At 40.8% G+C, this 19,473-nt stretch overlaps 1 protein-coding gene across 4 annotated transcripts in view; it reads right to left on the bottom strand.

Moving 5' to 3' along the window:
* arhgef10la (Rho guanine nucleotide exchange factor (GEF) 10-like a) overlaps positions 1-19,473 on the bottom strand; it is a 124,571-nt gene that overhangs the window by 91,312 nt on the left and 13,786 nt on the right. For 2 of the 4 annotated variants that reach the window (XM_042406798.1, XM_042406799.1), the window contains exons 3-12: positions 19,281-19,308; positions 12,365-12,525; positions 10,102-10,179; positions 9,872-9,999; positions 8,440-8,535; positions 7,582-7,690; positions 6,318-6,418; positions 5,810-5,887; positions 4,362-4,541; positions 3,159-3,275 (exon numbers count right to left, since the gene is read on the bottom strand). In XM_042406798.1, coding sequence (XP_042262732.1) covers positions 3,159-3,275; positions 4,362-4,541; positions 5,810-5,887; positions 6,318-6,418; positions 7,582-7,690; positions 8,440-8,535; positions 9,872-9,999; positions 10,102-10,179; positions 12,365-12,525; positions 19,281-19,308 — 1,076 coding nt within the window. Of the gene's footprint in view, positions 1-3,158; positions 3,276-4,361; positions 4,542-5,809; positions 5,888-6,317; positions 6,419-7,568; positions 7,691-8,439; positions 8,536-9,871; positions 10,000-10,101; positions 10,180-12,364; positions 12,526-19,280; positions 19,309-19,473 lie in introns of those variants that run through there. The other 2 variants (XM_042406800.1, XM_042406801.1) reach the window with 2 other exon arrangements.

A 19,473-nucleotide genomic window follows, 5' to 3' on the forward strand; every position in this document is an offset into this window, starting at 1 on the left:
TATATTCCAGTAGAGCCCCAAAATAAAAATATAGACCTTTAAATGTGCATAATATGTCCCCTTTAGGGTAGAGGTGTAAGACACCTGCTTCCCCACTAACTAAAGGAAGTAGGCAGCTGAAACGCAGTGGAGAAGGGAGTGGAGACAAGACCCTTTCCCTAATGTATTGGGAACTACAAGCTGTAAATACTGGCAGGTGTGCCCAACAGCTTGGGGTTAGTGATGGAGGTGGAACGGCAAAGGTGGCATTAACAACCACAAGCAAGGCTGCTTGCATTGAGAGCTTAGGAGACTCTTCTGCAAAGAAGTCTTCACAAGTCCACTCAGTTCCTAGTAATCAGATCCCTTTTAATTTGAGTCTGTTTTTTTTTAATTTTAATGTTAATTTATGCACAACAGGTTCAGGTAGGCTTTCCAAGGATTTGTTTGAAACCAGGCCAAAATTTTTGGGGCCATGAATACCTCTGATGTGGATCTCTCCTGAGAGGATAGGCTCCATCCTCAGCACAGCTGGAGATTATGCTGGAGTTAGCTTGCAGAAACAGCATAACCTGAAGCAAGAAGGTCTGTGCTATTGTCATCCTCATCACTGTCTAACCCTAAGCAAGTAAACTACAGTCCAAACAACCAAAAGCCTCCTGGACACTGCTCGGAATGAGGATCAGTCACACACACACAGGTGGGGCAGAACTAAAACGCACAAGGAGAAGAGGGAGTTTTCCTTGACCAAAGGTAATCATCTCAATTAGGGATGCACGATATTGGATTTTTTGCCAATATCCGATATGCTGATATTTCCAACTCATTGTGGCCGATTGCCAATGCCGATATATGCACATATTTTTTTCCAGCTGGCTGAGGAGACTATTACACATGCAATCATAGATTGTACTAAGTATGATCAAGAAAGACAATATATGAAGGAAGAATTTAGGAAGACTGGAGTACAGGAGCTCAGTATTTAAACTTTTATGAACCTGCCAAGTGGGTGGAGCAGTAGAGTTTTCTTTGAGTTTATTAGACAGACAGGATTAATGTGTGGGATTAATCTTTGGTCAACACTCTGGAGCAGAAGGTGGCGGTGTTTCCTATCTGTGCAGCCGAACATAGCAGCTCCTCCATGGACTATTTTACCCTGACGGTCCCGGTGCTTCCTCCGCAGGCTCCACTTCACTCAAGCTGCCCGTCAGACCCGCTGCTTCTTCCCACTTTAACCTGAACAACAAACCGCGGCTTGATGCTCTGGTTGGATCCACACGGAGAGCTGGGGCTAACATTAGCTGAGAGGCTAGCGGAGCGTTAGCAGCATGGCCGGAGTGAAGCACAGCCAGCTAGCCTCTGCTAGAAGAAGCAGCTGGTCTGACGGGCAGCTGAGTGAAGTGGAGCCTGCAGAGGAAGCACCGTGACCGTCAGGGCGAAACAATCCGTGGAGGGAAGCACAGTCATATGGTGGAGGAGAAGGCAACAAATTGGCCTCTCATAATCGGCAGAAAATGTTCATTTCGGCCGATGCCGATGTTTCATTTTAGAGCTTATATCGGCCGATACCGATGACCTGCCGATAATATCATGCATCCCTAATCTCAATGTCACGTTTTTCTTTCCGTTACTGAACGAAAGTGGATTCTTGTACCACTGGAAAAGATTAGACCTGACTAGCTGAGCAAGTAGCTGCAAATTTCAGTGTGCTGCTCTGCAGAGGAGAATGGTCAAGCTTTTAGATCCCATTAGTGGACAAAACCTGTGTGAAATAGAGCAGGCTGTGATTTTTGTTTCTCAAAACTGAAAAGTGGAATTGAGAGTTACTATTTATAGTATACTTACAGTTGTGTAAGATATATTTCTGACTATATATATATATGTGTGTATATATATATATATATATATATATATATATATATATATATATATATACACACACACACACACACACACATACATATATATATATATATATATTCTGTGAATGTAGGTCTCATATTGCATCATAATGTCTGCAAATTTTATTCAAACATTGTATTTAATAGTTGCAGTACATTTTCCTTGTGTGCTTATGGTCATGCGCATGTAGTTAATGCCTCCACAATATTTTAAAAGCTACATAATGAAATTTGTCATCGATTTAATGTTTTTTCCAGTTTGTGTCTAGCCAATTTGTTACATGGTTTGCCCTCACATTGCCAGTGAAAGCTGTAGCAGACAGTGGGAGAGACAGAGGAGCCTTTCAGCAGAAAGGAAAGGACGCATGTTATCTGGAATAACATGCATGACTGTCAGCTGTGTGATCTGGTTCTGTAAATCAGCATTACAGCTCAATGATCCAGGTCATACTCATGCATGAATGCTGGGCACACAGGGGAATTGTTAAACTCAGCACATCCAAATAATTTCTTGGCACCCTCCATGCACTCTGGCACATTTTTTTTTTCCTTGTTCATGATCCCTAATTAATGACAAATAAACAGTATAACGCATCTTGATTGTCTGGTTGTGGAAAGCTGTCAAATTTCCTCCTTCTGTCTTAAATATAGATTAACAAGAAATGTTGCTTCTTCTTTTTTTTTTTTTTTTTTTGGTAAATCAGCTTTTATTCTAGTTAAGGTATTTGGTAATCATCCATTTGCAGATTTCAACATGTTCCATTATAAACCTCATGGGAGCTTTTCAAAATATACTAAAAAAAAATTCAAGTGCATGTGAGAAATAAGCATACAAATTCACACCAGCTACTGTCAGATCCTGAGAATAATCATGCGATTACGATGTGAATACAGGACATATTCATTTTCTAGACAATCTTGGACGTTTCCAGTGTTAGAACAGGCAAAGGTAAACAATGTTTAAATCTGATTGCTCTTAATGCATACTAAATTGTAAACAACACACTTTCACAAAATCAGGACACACTTTAATACCATCCATCAACCCAGTGTAAACAACTACTTTGTATTTTGTGTAATTAACTATATTTTTTCTGTCTCCTTAGAAACCTGGGAAGTATAAATTATTGAAGCCTTTTGCTCTGCTCGATTCAGCGTCTGCTGAACACTACAGAGGAAAACAAGGAGAAGAGCTAAAAAGCTATTTTTTAACTTTGATTTGAAAAAATAAGAAAACAAACATAAAAAAATATGTTGTGCTCTTGGGCTAAAGCTCACCTTTAAGAATTCCAGAAAAGCTGGTTTAGACATGCACGCCTTTTTAATGAGAGCCATGGCGTTGGTGAAGTTGTTCACGTAATCACTGTATACATCCAGCACCATGGACTTGGAAAACTGTGGAAACAGAAAGAGGCATAATCATCTGAATTTGTAACAACAGACCAACAATAAGAGGGTCTAGTGCACTGTCATGTTTGATTATTTTGTCTTTACACCGGCATCCACAAACAAAGTCATGTAATTTCCTCTGACATCTTGAATGTCTGGCTAACCATCCTGTTTTGCCGGGTGACCCATAGGTAATTTCAATGCAAAGAGAGGCTGGAAAATGGCCACTTAAGTATAGTACTTTAAAAAATTGGTTTGTTTACCATCTCGCTTGCTGCAACACCCTTCACGAGCCATTTAAGAGGTTGGGCAAAGAGGGATGAGGTGGCAGAGTGTGAGAGAGAGTGTGTGTGTGTGTGTGGGAGGGGGTGTGTCTGTTGTGAGGTAGACATTTATTCTCTCTCCTCAATTAAACCCACACCAGGCAGCTGATAATGGCAGTGTGAGGAGTGGTGGGGAATTAGCAAATAACATGAAGGAATTAACCCTCTTTGCTCACACCCTCTTTCAGGATCCTGCCTCTAAGATATTACTACAAGCCCTGCAGGTACAGATATATTGCCACATGAAAAGGGGGCAACTCAATGAGGAGTACACAATTCCAGCACTTTCATTTTCTAGTGTGGCCTCATTTGGTGGTGGGTCTTAGGATATCAATGGAACAGCACTATAATGGCCAGTGGAGAGGCGAATAATGAGCGGACCTTATGGATGAGCACAATGCAAAGACAAAGAAAACTCACACTGAACACTATTATTCCAGTGCCAGAATCTGTAAACACATATCCCAAAGAGTATTGGATGCAGTGGAGATATTCATCACAACTGTAATTGATTCTGTGTTTGGGGTAAACTGTCCCTGTTTGCCAAACTAAAACCTGTAGCTCATTAAAACTCTGGTAGCAGTGATTGTGTTATAAAGTTAGACAGAAATGCGACAAAAAAAAAGCTTTTACGCAGAATCCAAGTCTTTGATTGCATTTTAGACAGACACACATAAAGAATGCACACCGACACACACACAAAGCAAATAAGCCTCACACTGACATATATGAAGATACATACTAAACATGCGCATGCACGCACACTAACCGAAGCAACAAATAAGTCTCCGATTTTCTCACTGGTGTCCCACTCAGCCACACGTGATGCCAGTGCAATTTGAAACATGGAGTGGCACTGCGTAATCTCCCTGATTCGGTAAAATATAGGCCGGATCTTCCGTGGACTCAAGATGCGAGGATCAGCTTCCATCAATGGTCTGTGGTATTCCTGGAGAGATTGTAAGAGAAAATTGAGTTTTTATTGCTGTTGTTGTTATATGAAATGTGTGTGTGTGTGTGTGTGTTTGGGTGGGTGCTTAAGATGAATCAGCAGTCCACCTTCCTTAAGCATCTCTTCTTTTCAGCAGCATAAATAGACAACTGAGGGATAACTGACAAAGATCCTTTGAATTGAGAAAAATGAGGAAATGTAGTCATGACGCCTGGAAGCACATAAATCCAAATGATTCACCCATAAAAGAGCATTTGCCAGAAGCAAACATGTTAAAAACTCAAGGTGACTTGTAATCATAAAAGCCAGAATAATAGTGGCAAAAAAAAAGCAGCTCCCAGCAGAGTTACAGATGCAAAAGCAACATGGTGAAAGGGCCATTGATTGATTCTTCAGTCAGCACTCATGGGGATATTAACATAGCCTAAAGAAATGAGTTTGACAGGCTCTTTGTGAATGGCAAGGCAATTCATGACTTCTTTGAGTCTGAACATGCTGAAGTATAAATAATTATGTGAGCGAGCCAAACATGTAAGATAAAAACACACTTTAACACCAAAAAAATGGATCTATCCAAGAATCAGTGATGGTATTTTTTTTTTTTGTTGATGTTTTTATCTCCGTAAATCCATCCACACCAAATGAATAATCTTCAGAAGGAACATGAGCAGGCAGCACAACATGAGCGATTGTGCAATCTGTCTTACAGCAATAAAGAAAGTTACAACTCTCAATGTCTAATTGTGCTTGTGGCCTTTCATCTTTTTATGTTATCTGTCTGAAGACACTGCATTTACCACTTGGCTGGACTCTCCAAATAACAAAAGATATTTCAAAAGAGCTAAACCTCACAAAGCATCACACACAATCATGTCACTCGACAACAAAGGTAGGGCATTGTATCTTGACAGTGAGAGATTTTGCAGTGCATAAGGCGGCCATTGATCGCTGCTGATTCCATTCCAGTGCATGCTCCTCTTGTTTTTCCATGATGAGGAGATAACAAGTCTCCTTTTCCCCACTAAAAAGAGAGATTAAAGAGGAGAGGCTGCGCCCCATCCAGCGCAAGCCTGACAGTCTCTCTCTCTTAGCATCAGCACGCCGCCACGAAAACACGGACGGCTGTTTTATCAGGATTATTTATGCTGAGACACCACGGTAATTTGATGGATATCACCGCTTCTCTTTTCAGTGTAATTCATAATAGCTAAATGCTGAAGATATTGCATGTGGCAGAGGAGGACCACTGGGACTTAACAGCTCACCTGCAGGATTCTCCTGAGAGACTCCAGGTAGCTGCGCTCGCTCTGAATGATGGAGCCGAGGATATGGCGTCTGACAACCTGCGTAGACAACAGACCAGTCAGGAAATCTAGCACTAAGAGGACATGATGGGACTGCAGTGTGCGGTATGCTTTCACTTAAGCATGGCGCTGGTTGATGGAGAGCACTATAATCATGTGTTTGTCACAGGAGGAAAAAAAGAGTCAAAAGAGAAGTAGGTGTCCGTCGATGATTTCTTTTACATTACAGCAGCTGTTCTAGTTGTTATAAAACACACTGCTTTTCCAAACAGGATAAAGAGAATGGAGCGTATATGTATGTAAAAATACAGAAATAACAAGTGAACATTTTTAACATGATAGCCTAGAGCCTTATCTCTAAGCTACTGGGTAGAGCATATGTTCACAAAAATGCTGGAGTACATGTTTGAGCATATAGTGGGTGTATTTATTTAGGACAAGTAAGAAGAAATAATCCTGTCAGGTGCACCTGGTGGCTGGTCAGCCCTTCTGGCATGGGGCTCAGCTGTGGGGGAGGATGCTTCACTTCTGATACAGCCACATCCAGGTATCCTGCATCATCCTCCTCTTCTGCAGACGTTCAGAAATGAAGAAGGAGAAAGAAACAGAGAGGTTAAAAAGAGAGTGTGTGCGTGTGTGTGTGTGTGTGTGTGTGTGACAGAGAATGAGACAGAGAGAGAGGGAACAACAGAAAGGCAGCCTTCAGATCTCACTGCAGCTGGAGACACACTGCGACACACTAAGTTTATTACCTCTAAAATATGAAGAGACTTCTGTACTCTCTGAATAAGAGACAGAAACAGAGAGAGGAGAAAGAGAGAAAGAAAGACAGAGAGAGAGAGAGAGAGAGAGAGAGAGAGAGAGGCAGAGAGGCCTTAGGGAAATAAAAGAAAAAAAAAACTTTCAAAACATTACTGTATCTCTGTAGGAGTAAAGGAGGCACACAGAAGTGCATCTGCAAAACACGATCCGACACACTCTCTTCTCTGCATTGGCACAAAGACATTCGACATTCAAAAAAAGAAAAAAAAAAAAAAAAAATCCCCACTTCACCCTTAACCATAAAGACATAGATACCAGAAGCTTTCACCGTTCCAATTAAAGACTTTGGAACGATAACAGAGGATTGGTGGAAAAGAAATATAATGCCGTGCAGATTCCCCTCGATCAACACCTAAAAATAGCAGCACTGGCCTCTTTACCTCTTTGTGATGGCTCGGAGATTTGTTTCAGGCGTGGGTCTGGTATCTATGGTTTAGGGAGCTGTTCAATACTCCATTAATGGATGCTAATCTCCCTCTATTGTCAGGCCACGCTTCCTATAACACAACCTATATATTGTGCCGTGTGAGTTGCTCTATCCGTCTCTTTTTCACACATCAAAAACTTTATTCGACCACATTGTCTGTCTTAAAAACTGAGAAAGCCTGTCTGTTTTATTTATTATGGTTATAATCAGTGAGATCTTTCTTTTTTCACAGTGCTCTCATTTCTCCCTGAAGGGATTTGTATAAAGAAAAAGTAAGACTTTCAACTCTATCTGCCTCAAACACAACTTTGGCTTGGCAAGCTTTACACATAAGCAACTGCCAAAGAGTCAACTGTAAGGAGTTACAAAACACAAACTTAGCCATTTCAACCAATAGCCATTCTTAAAATAATATAACTTTCATCCAAAAAAAAAAAAAGCCAGCTGACCAACATTTACAAGTTTTCATACTTCTCTGCATTACCCAGTGGATCTTTTCTGTGAAGGAAGGAAACTTTCCGCATGACGGCTATTTTGGTCTTTTCAAGCCCATCCTTCGTTCCGCTCCTCGCCGCCTTCATGAGCTGCTGAACCTGGTTGGGAGAAGTAGACAGACACCGAAGAAGGAGCGTGAGAGCACGAGGAGAGTGCCATGCTGTGGAGACTTGATAACCTATAGTGCTCCTCTAGAGAGAGATGGAAAGAAGTGGCGCTCAGTGGGCTCATCACGAATCTCTCACCATCTGCGACTCCCTGTGGGTCGTTGTAGAGCCTCTAATCAGAAAGTCTATGAGCATATCATGGAGAGATTATGGTAACGGAGTGAGCTCCACATCAGAGTAACAGAGCCTGCGTTGCTTAGTGTGGGAGAATTCAGCTGACCACAAACTCCACTCAGAGCATCACACAGGCTCTGCAACCAGACTCCACAGACCAAGAATACACACAAGGTTGGTAGTATTTTTAAATGATGATACTTCAGGAAAGTAGGTCATTATTTGGGGGGTAAGTTGCACTGGTGTTTATGTAACTAAATGCGCAGAATATCATTTAATAATTAATGTGTCCCATAAATGTGTCTTGATATTAAATAAGACAGGGAAAGAGAGAGAGACCGAAAGAGAGTCTCAAAGGAAAGTCACAGTCCAAAGGAAAGCTGGAAAGGATGGTGCAGATAGTCAGTTAAGCCTTTGAGTCAGCTGTGCATACAACACAGCATATATCAGCTCTGGGTGATCATCAATCCTATTGGCAAACATCTAGCAGAGTGATTTGAGCTCTGCAAAGGAAAAAAAAAAAAAAAAAGTGATATAGCTGTGTTCTCTTGCTGCCGGTGAGATACCTTGATGTCATAGTTGTGCTTGCCAGCCAGCCTCATGGCCAATTCACGTTTGGTCCTGGCACATCGTTCCCTCAGCCGACGCACTTCAGGAGAGAGCTACAGGTGTTGGACAGGGGGAGGGTGGGTCATTGGGCGCAGGTTGTGCGTTTAGCCACAAGAGGCAAAGGGAGGAAGAAAAAGTAGGGGGGAGAGGAAATAGAAAAAGGAAATGGAGGGAAAGTGATCAAGGCAAAAGAAAAAAAAAAAAAAAAGCTACGCAACATCGGGAGTTAATCACAAGCACAGAGAGTGAAAGCTCGGAGCAATGCTTTGGTCAGAGGAGTTATGCTATATAAAGCTAATGGCTGCTGATTTGTAGAGAAGGATGTGGGGGGGGGGGGGGGGAGGAGTGCAGGCGGTTTAAGGCAAATATTATAGAAGCAAACTCTGTCGCAGCTTTCCCAGGCTGCTCAAATTAAGCAGTGAACTGAACGAGAGGAGAAATTCAGGTACACTTGGTGAAAAATTAATCGGGCGAGACTAATTAAAAGCAATGTGTTTTTGAAGAGGGCTGTTCAAGCCGAAAAGTGTTGCCGGGGCCTAACAGTCGAGGTTTCTTCATTAATTGTTCAACCAGTGAGGCTAAATTCTTCCTTTTGTTCAGTGGCCTGGGACAGGCATGGCGAGAGAACTGCGGGAGGATTTTTCACACCACACCTTCCTGTAATTACCTGAGCAACTCATTTTCTGTCCCAATACGTCAAAATTTTTTTTTTTTTTTTTTTTCACTCTTTGGTCTCCCTCCCTTTCTGAAAGCATGGATTTAATTTGGGATTTTCTTGGATTACAATGGGGTGATATTCTCCACAAACACCTTCAATATGTAAAAATATGTAAAGCTAGGTATAAATCTATACGTTGATAAAGATTCAACTCAGCAAAATACTTTTATATTAGCATGACTTCAACTGCAACGGTGCATGCACGTTAAAGGCTGGTGAAGCATTAAGGGAAATGCAGCCCGATGTGAATGTGCACACAGTGCCATCATGTGGAAGACTGACACCCTGTAAGCCATGCTGCACAACACTGATGAACAGCATCGCTGGCAAAGAGGAGGCGAGGAGATCTGAGGCTTTTCAAACAGAGATGCTTCTTGTTTATTTTCATCCCCACAACCAAAGTATAAACCCTGGACAGCCTGCTATATATTTTTCATGTTCTTTATAGTTTCCTTCCAGTTCTATAAATTAATAAAGCCAACTACGGTAGAGGAGCAGGAGATGAAATATTCTCCTTGATTATTTTTTTTTTTAAGTGCTGGAAAGAAACCAACCAAAACAACCTGACTGGTCATGATGCCATTTAAAATAAACACAGAGGATGATCTGTGTGAGATAAATACACATATGAAACATGCATCCACACACACACACACACACACCAACACTACCTTGCTCCGTGTCGGTAGTTTGCTCTCGTTATCAGAGTGCTCGTCATAGCTCTCAAACTCACTGGAGCTCCACCCGTTGTCTGCATCCTGAGGACCACTGTCTCTCTGAACATCTTCATAGATCATATCTGTCAAACGCACATAAATATTACACGTCAAGAAGGTCCACACCGAGATTATAAATGGATAAATTCATCCTAAACAAACACGTTTGTGTCCCTGATACTAACCTTCATCGGGAGAGAGGGGGTCTTCACTTGGAACGTCATCATAGATCACCTCTAAAGCCTCCGCCGTCTGTGGCTCAGCTTCAGCCGCACATAATGAAAGCCGAGAAAACCAGCAGCATCAAAGTAAACAAACATTGTTTTAAATGGAAAAAGAGTGGTGCCTATCTTCTATCTTTTTTTTTTTTTTATCTCCCTTTCTGTTTGATAGGTGCACCTCCTGTTGTTGCATGATTCTTTTACATTTCTTCCCCCCAAAAAAACAAAACACGTTCACAGACATGCACACACAGCTCCGAACTACATTGCCTGGCAAGATAAAAGACACTGGATCTTCTCGCCTCTGGTTAGGAATTTACACAGCTTTTGAATATTTACATACTTATTATATCATTTGCATTTAAAGGTCTTGTTCCTCGGGGAGATCTGGCACATCTCTTATACATGTTGCCATAATGGCTTTGTCCATGTGACGCAACAGGATTGTATCCAGCTTGTTTGAGCTATTGACCCATTCTATCTCCACGCTCGGCAGGATTTGTCATTAACTGCTTTGAGAGTGTTTCAGCCTAATTTAGCTCAGTGAGCTTTATTGATTTGGTTTTAAACTGCGATTTGTCTGCAACACTTTCTCCTAAGCCTTGAACAGCAACAATCACTGTTTTCAATTAATCTGATTGGAGATGTGTATTCAGTCATGGATTATTCAGCAGAGTTCAGTCTAAAATTCGAAATAACCTTGGACACAATCCAGGAGATGAACAAAGAGCAAATGTTTTTTTGTTGTTTTTTTTTCTACAAAAGAGGATTACACAAATGTTTTTTTTTTTCTATCTCACTCACTTTCCTACGCTTGTGCATTCAGAAAAGACTCAGAATAGAGAAGAAAACGACTGGATTTGAGCTATCAGCCTGACTATCAGCATATCTGCAAAGTGACTGGGCCTCTTGGGAAAATGGCTTTTTATTTTCAAACATGGTAAACCAGAAGTTATTCCCTGTGTTTTCTTACTTTTATTTAACTTTTTTCTCTACAGAGACACAATGACAGACCAACAAACACATTCATAGGTCACAATGTCACCGGAGGAAACAGAAAAATACACAGTCGTAATGAGTAAGTCTTAATTGTTACAAATTTATAAAACACAGTAAAGCCTTTGCAAAACACTGTCAGATAATTACATCACAATTTTCCATGACCACAACTGAGGAGTGTTGCTTTGACAAACAGGAAATACTCCATTATTCATAATGATCCATATAAAGTTCATTTGGTCAAACTACAATAAACAAGTCTGCCCTCAAAGCAGGTTAAAACGCACACAAAATGTTTCCTTGTGTCTGGTTTTCAAAAACTAAATGTAAAAAGTATCAAATGTAAAAACACAAATGCAGCACAGTAATAGATTTCTCATTAAGATCAGTACAGAAGTAGTCATTTATTTTGTCTGGCGTTAGCTTGCTTTTCCCACTTTCTCTATTGTAATTTCAGATATACGGAAGAGAGCTTTAATACAATTTTATTATTCGCTCGGTTTAAATAAACTGTACACGTTCAAAATGACAGCAGGGGCCTGTGTGTGAAAATACATCAGAAGAGTGGGGCATAAAAAATGTCATGCAGCATTGCAGGGCTCCTTTACATCTCTCATTTCTGAGCCACCTTCAAATAACAGCAGCACTGCTGACTGAGTCAAAATCCAAAAGCAATTTTCCTTCATGGAAATGGTTCTCTATTGATCCTCATCCTGAATTAATTGGATTCATGTCATGTCTGTGTAGAAATCAAATCATGGCAGAAAAACGTGTGCGTGAGCGAGTGTGTATTGTGCTGGTATGTGTTCAAATGGACTGCATGTGTGTGTGTGTTTGTGCACATGCGTGAGACTATACATACGTGTGTATCTGGCTTCTTTCTCCTTAGAAATCAATGAACCGTAAGATGACCGTAGGTATGTAATATGGTGTTCTTGCCACCTTTGATCAAGGTCAAGAAATGCAATGTGTAGTACTAACAAAATACTAGTACACAATTTATATTGCCATTGTCATTATAGTGGTGTCCACGGTGCTGTTTACGCAACTCTGGTAGCCCAATTGGTTTTCTATCTGATCTGTCCGTGATGTGAACACTATAATACATAGGTGGAATGAGCCTGAATCCCAAGGCAAGCTTAGGTTTAATCTTTTTGGTCTGAAATTGAACCCTTGATCTACAATATAAGGTGCATCACTTCCCTGTCAATGTAATTTAGTTCTGTACCTTCAGAGATGTCCCTCGAGCCGGAGCTTTCCTTGATGGTTTCCTTGCCGTAGTCTCCTGAATCAGCCCGAGCCTCCACAGCTGATGGCGCCACAGGAAGCCTCGGAAGCTCCTCTCCCACACACGGAGCTGAGGTACTGGGCTCGGCTGCTGCTGAGGCCCTGGAAGGTACCCAAACATTAGCACAGTTAAACTAACACTGAGTGCTGTGTGCCTCATTACAAGTTAATTTCAGTGAGAGGAAGGGGAGGCACAGTGGCTTGAGGTGGGGGTCGAAATAGTTCTTTGCTATCCAAGCATGCAAATGCACATTCCCTAAAGTCTGACAGAACACATACTGCTGCTGTCAAATTATTATGTTTTGGACTTCATGTTTCAAGGAACACCAGTGATTATCTCTACCAAGGATGCTGTGTTTTTCCGTCCCTTTTGTTGGTGTATTTATTTGATAGTAAACAGAGATATATCAAATACCAGTTGACAGATTTCAATAAAACTTGGTGGAGCGTTAGAGCATGGGCCACAGAACACACCCGTATTCAAGCGTGGGTCCACCACTCAACATTCAACATTGTCATATAGCCCTTTTTTTTTACATTTTGGCTATTTTCTCATTATGTACTGCAGTTTCTTGAATGAGAAACTAATAGACCATTTCTCAAGGATTTAGAGAAAGGAACAAATTTAGAGGGTTGTTCAGCCTTTGTGAAGATATGTGGACCCTGAGTGGTTCAATTATTCTTTCTAAGTAAGCTTTCAAGGCCCTTTGGTCATGAAACTTTTCCACTTACTCAGGACCTTCACTGAAACAGTAAAAACTGTAAAATATTACAGTGTATGGATTCTTTTATATTAGTATTTATGACAAAGCTCTGCTATTGTTTCCCACTAAGTTGCGTTAAAAGTGACAACTTAAGCTGCGTGTAGGATAACTTGTGCTGATCTGTTTATTCAGAATAACTTTTGTAAGGTCACATATGAAAAAAAAAGTAGAATCACACCTACTGCTTGTTGCTTGAGTTACTTAACTTGCCCCTGAGCACTTTCAAATTATCTGTCATGCCTGCGGCTTACTGGAATCACAGCTGGTATTTTGAACAAAAAGCTTGCCCTGAACCAGCTATTAAAAACACACTATGACATCACAGGGGAAAATGTTGTTGACACAGCGATCACATGTTCTGTGTTGATGCTGCGAGTGAGGGATTGTCTTCCCCCACATGACTGATAATATGACAGGATCCAGCGTGTAGGAGAGTCCCATCTACACTAATTAAATCTGTCCCACCGCTTAAACACCTCAGCAACGTTTGCAATGCCAGCAGCAGCGGCAGCCACTCAGAGTGATGGGCATCTCGCAGACAAACAAGACATGCCAAGAAAATAATGTGCACAAAATGCCATAATTTGGAACCGTTGGGGAGGCAGCCTCGCAGACTCTAACCACACACTGAAGTAGCAAAGGAATTACGCTATCTGTATTCAACGCTCTTGCAAACCATTAACTTTCCTTGTGGGGCACTGCACAAGGTAAAGTAGGTATTATGAAGAAGGAAGAAAGAAAAGCATGCACAGAGCAGACAAGGATAAAAAAATAACAGTAGGTGGTTTGTAGCATCTCTGTTACCCAACACAGAATATTGAAAGGTAAGACATGTGAATAAATTAGATTTTATCACCAAAAACTCTGTCTTTATTGACTTAGACTTTCCTTAGCTATTTCAGCAAACCCCAATAAGCTGGTACTCCAATCTGGTCCAAAATCAAGTACACAGTATTCAAGTGTTATATGTCAATAAATGCAAATATAACACTACTTACTACTTAATATAACCTACTTCTGGTTGTGTTTGTGCCATGCTCTCTCTGTTATGCAATAAATCCCACCACATATCTGGAAGTAGATGTAATGCACTGCCAACATATCATATTAGAAGCTACTGATAGCCTTTTTTGTTTTACAGTGGTGTCAAATTGCAAAAGACTTCGAAGTATTACTCACATTCTCTATGATGTTGGATCATTCATCTAAATCTAAAGAACAAAAATGATCTCAACCCACATTAAAACAAAATAAAGAAGAATTTGTTGACCCATTTCTTACAATTAAATGATCTCTTGTCATTAAAATTGCCAGTGTGGTAAAAGTGTGGAGGCAGAACAGTAGCGATGTAGGGCTTGTCTGCCTGACTGTATGCATTGGTGTCAGGTGTGAGTGATTTGAGCAGTGTAGCTATCGATCCAGACATATCTTTGTGCACCCCTTCACAACTTATCTGTGCCTATAAGCCCTGGTGAGTCATATAGCTCAAGGAGAGAAGCAGGAATCATTTTTCAATGCAAATGACATAGCCTGGGGCAGAGCGCGGGCTAAAGTAGAAGCTGCTTGAATGCAAATCTCACACTTCCATCTGTTTCTATTCCCTTCAGCTACAGTACTGTGCCAGAGCAGCCTGCCATAGCTCTACCTGTTTTGCCCCCTGGTCTCTCCTGGGTATAGCTGTTCTCTCTAACTGCACAAGCATTGTGCTGACCATACTGATGGAGCTGTGTTTGTCCTCAGGTCATAAATCTCCTCCATAAACAATTGCCAACTCCTTACGTTGAACCATTCCCACGATGCACCCGGTGTCCAAAGTTGTTCCACACAGGACTCCAATTAGATAGCACTCAAAGTCTTTGGTTCATGGCTTATCATTATATTCGTATACAAGTTTGTGTTCAATGCTTTTACGTACAGTATCAACCTTCTCTTTTTGCTTTCAGAGCACATCCAACCGAGGCGAGTACAACAAGGTGAGGGGTCTTAAAAAAAAGTGGCTCTGAAAAATAAATGTGTTCTGTAAGCAACATTAGATGATTTTTTTTTTCAGAAGGGCAAAAGTATAAAGTCCTGCAAGGCAGCAAAGGGGTGAAAAGGTGAAGTCAAATAAAAAAGACAAAAAGAAAACAGCTTAAGTTGAAGTTATACTCTCTTCAGAGCTCTGTGTGTATAAAACAGACGCATACATGCCACGTTGTCATGGTATCTTTTGTGCGGATCTTTTCATTGCTGAGCTTCTGTTCAACGTGTTTAATGAAAACTATCTGTCAACGGATAAAAAGTGAAGTCAGAAGTAAATGTTGGCATCAAACACTGGAACGCACATAAAACTCACAGGAGAGAAATGCTGCCTTGAGCCTAATAGCTGTAACGAGCTGATGTGCTGTCATTGCAGTGCTAAGAAAAACCCATATTTCTACAATAACAATTTCAAAGTAATTTTAGCATTATTCTAAAACTGCTGACAGATCTGGTGGATGTGCTGACAGTCTTAACACCTTGATCGTGGAAAGTGCTATTGATAGCTCTGCTTTAAAAGGCAGACTATTGACTAAACCAAAGTGGAAATGTGCACTCAGCAGAAATCTCTCTGCATGAGAAATTGCCAAGACCTCGCTGTGACTCTGTCGCGCTCAACACAAACACACACACACATGCACATAAGCACACACGTATGCAGTAATTCACGCACAAATGCTCACATGTGCACGCAGCAGAAACGTATATACACACACACACACGCACTCACACCTGTGCACAAATACAGGCCCTCTTTCCGGCACAGGAAAGCCCACAGGAATCCAAACCCTAAAGTCCACTATCAGTAGAGGTTTCTCAGCACACTTCCTAGTAGCCCAGGTGGGGGGCCCTGAGCAAAGTCAGGGGCCCCGCATGGCTACATCATGCTGGCCACAGGGCTGCCTTAAATGGACATGGCTATGTACAAAACAGTATATTGTATTTTTTGTGTGACAGTCTCTGAACTGTTTTCATTTGACTACCACTATCTGATGACTAGCAATTTAAACAGATGCTAAATGCACACCTCCTGCATGAAAGTGGTGTGCAATTTACAGCTAGAAACTATATTTCACTTTTTATTTCATTTTGTTTTGTAGTGACACTGCTGAGATTCTGATTGTTTGAGTCATTTAAATGGAGGCCCTGGGTTCAAGCTCACTGTTAGCGAGCTGAAGTATCCATGAGAAAAGCTCCAACTTCCTCTCAGCTTTGGGGCTGCTGTTCTGTAGATGACTTTGACTGATGACCTCCCTATGGAGGGTGGCGGGCAAAAAGAGAAGCCCAGGAGGAATCAATAAACTATCACTTACAGAGCTGAGGCCTTCAAGCAAACTGTCCTCTTGATTGTGTGAATGATGCTGTCAGACTGCACCACGTTCGGGGTCATTTCACTCAAATACATACTCAGCCAAAAATATACAGTATATTGAGACTTAAGTTTACATCGCATCCCTTCCTTGGAAGTTTCTAGCTCCTACATAGTAAAGCAAAGTCTTATTCCTGTTACTGAACGATGCAAATTTAGTTTTGTGTGGCAATATTTTGAGATATCCACCTCTTAAAAACTTCCTGCACACTCACACAGGTGTTTTCCATGACCTGAATATGCTGGGGGTTATGTGAGGTCACTGGACTCCACTCCAATAAGAATGATAACAGTGTAGTTTCTGCCCCTCTAACATATGCACCATAGCTAACAGGTGAATGAAGAAGTTGTCAGTCAAGCACAGTCTGTACACAACAACACAGTCCTGAGAAGAGGTCCACTTCGACAAAATAATTATAATCACCTGTGTGGATGTTCTATAAATGTGCAGGGGCTTTAAATTTGTGTCACCCCCCCAAAAAAAATAATGCAGGTGAATGGAATTTAATTTGTGCTGCTCATAACACTCTACAACTGCAACATGCCTTTCCCAGTTTTCCCAGTTGATAACCCACACACAATTTACTGTCATCAGTTTACATTTGAACTATTTGCCTGTAGAAATTTGTGCCGTAGGCCTTTTGCAAGACAGACATTTTGACATTTCACCCCAGGACAACACAGATGTAATTCCTAATTTTAACTATGACTGTATTTTATTTAGTTGTCATGAAGTTTTGGAAAAAGTTCAACGAGGAAGATCTATTCCCTCACACCCTGCCTTTATTCATCTATGGGTGAATGTCACTATTTCCTCCTGTTCTATTTTTTTCCGTCACTTCGGCTTTCGCACGCTGTCAAAATCCCTTCATTCACAATTCTAACATCACTATACCTGACCAATGATCAAACCAATCAGTCCCTGGCTGCTGATTGTTAAATATCACTGCAGTTCTGTCATTCTGTCTTTCAGACCTACTATTGTACAAGACGCATCCTCCCCATCCAGATAGACTCAACTGAAAGTTTCCATCAACCACCTGGTGGCTCCACTCCATCACTACCAGTGTCTAAACTCTGGGGATATCCAAAACTTGGAACCCATCGGCTATCTCCCTAACAACCATTTAGCCTCTTGGGGGGCCAACAACCAATATTTCAGGGGTTCCAATGTAGCCAATGGATATCCGGATAATGGACATCTGGGCCAAGACTTCCTCTTCCGTGTGCCGATTGTTGTTTACAGTCCTATTAGCAACTTTAGTCAGCCCAGACAACATTTCAGCTAATCTCTATAAACAGATATATGCATACGAATGCAGATAATTTTTTAAAAAAAAGCTAATAAAAAGCTAAATCGTCATCAGACAATAGCTGATGGGTTCTGAGATTGCATTTCGACCAATGAGTTCTGCCCTTTTTTTTGCCCTTCACACAGACTGTTTAACTGCATGCAACCAAAGCCCACTCAAATGTGATTGGTCAATACTACTTGAACTACAAATGAACTGCAAAAGGAAACCAGAACGAAAACAAAATCTTGTCCCGTTGCCTACAGATTCTGCATTCATATACGGATGTCTGTTTATAGAGATTAGGGGGATCCTGTCATATCACTTCTCTTCATATGGCGCTCAGTGAAGATGCTTCACATCAGCGGAGTCTAATCACCAAAAATCTTTCTGTGTTGCTAATCTCAATAAATATTATTACACACTTCCAATTGTTCTTTCCTTTATAATCCCTACAGTAATGGAACTAAGCCGTTAATGTTATTATTACACCTGTCTTCTTCCTGCAATGACAATTCAATGTCTGCGAAAAGATAGAATAAGATAACATTATTGTCTGTCACAAAGTAACAGACATTTTCCTCTAACAAGGCTCAGAATACACATTTAAAACACATTCAAAAACACACACATACAGTTAAAACTGTACACTGACAAGGACAATGTTAAACAGGACAGAGTACGGTGCCTATTTTAGTTTTTTCAGGGTGATGATCACGGACGGAATAAATGATTTTTTGTAGATGTTTTTCCTGGCCAGTGGGACGTTCTAGCATTGACCTAATGGCAGTAACTGGAAGGACTGGTGGAGAGGGTGAGAGGCGTCCTGCTTGATCAGAGTGGCTTTCCTGATCACTGGCACTGTACAAAAAAAGGTTTGTTGTTTCTGTGAGGTGAGATTCCTGTTGAGTTTTTGTCATTTTTCAGTGCTTTGTGCATCACAAATGATTTTCCATTCAAGCCAACACTATTTGCATGACTACATACCACTAGGATTACATAAGAAAATGTGTTTTTTATGATTGGGTGAAGTGACTGTTTTAAATGAAATTCATCTCAACACTGTGATGGAGTATAAACAAGACTCATCATATTATACTGTATGCATCATCATGGATTAGGCAATCCTGTGATTTCCCTCTTGGATTGTATCATCAACATCACTTTATTCTTGACATTCCCACTTGTCACTATGGGTGTGACATGCCATCTGGCATCTAAATGTTGTACAAATAGATGCAGCATAACATTACAGTATCTCAAAGCCACTGTGGTGTGTTTGGATGGAGTGTAAGCTTGATGTTATCTCAGACATAATGACATAACACTGATATGATGTGGTGTTGAGTTAACTTTCTCCATTGCCCTACAGTTATTTTCCCCATACTGTAATAGGAATCAGAGGCAACTTACCAGCTGGGTGACTCACTAACTGGAACATCTGTCAAAATGAGGAAAATAGCAACCATGAGACAAACAATTCCAAAGCAAAGGACACACATATTTAAAAAATTACAGTTTCAAAGACCGTGATTATTTATTCTATCATACTTGTATATGATAAAACTTTTCAAAAAATAAAAAAAAATAATATAAAGTCTAAAAC

The sequence above is a fragment of the Thunnus maccoyii genome, chromosome 3, assembly GCF_910596095.1.
Source record: "Thunnus maccoyii chromosome 3, fThuMac1.1, whole genome shotgun sequence".
Taxonomy (NCBI): Eukaryota; Metazoa; Chordata; class Actinopteri; order Scombriformes; family Scombridae; genus Thunnus; species Thunnus maccoyii.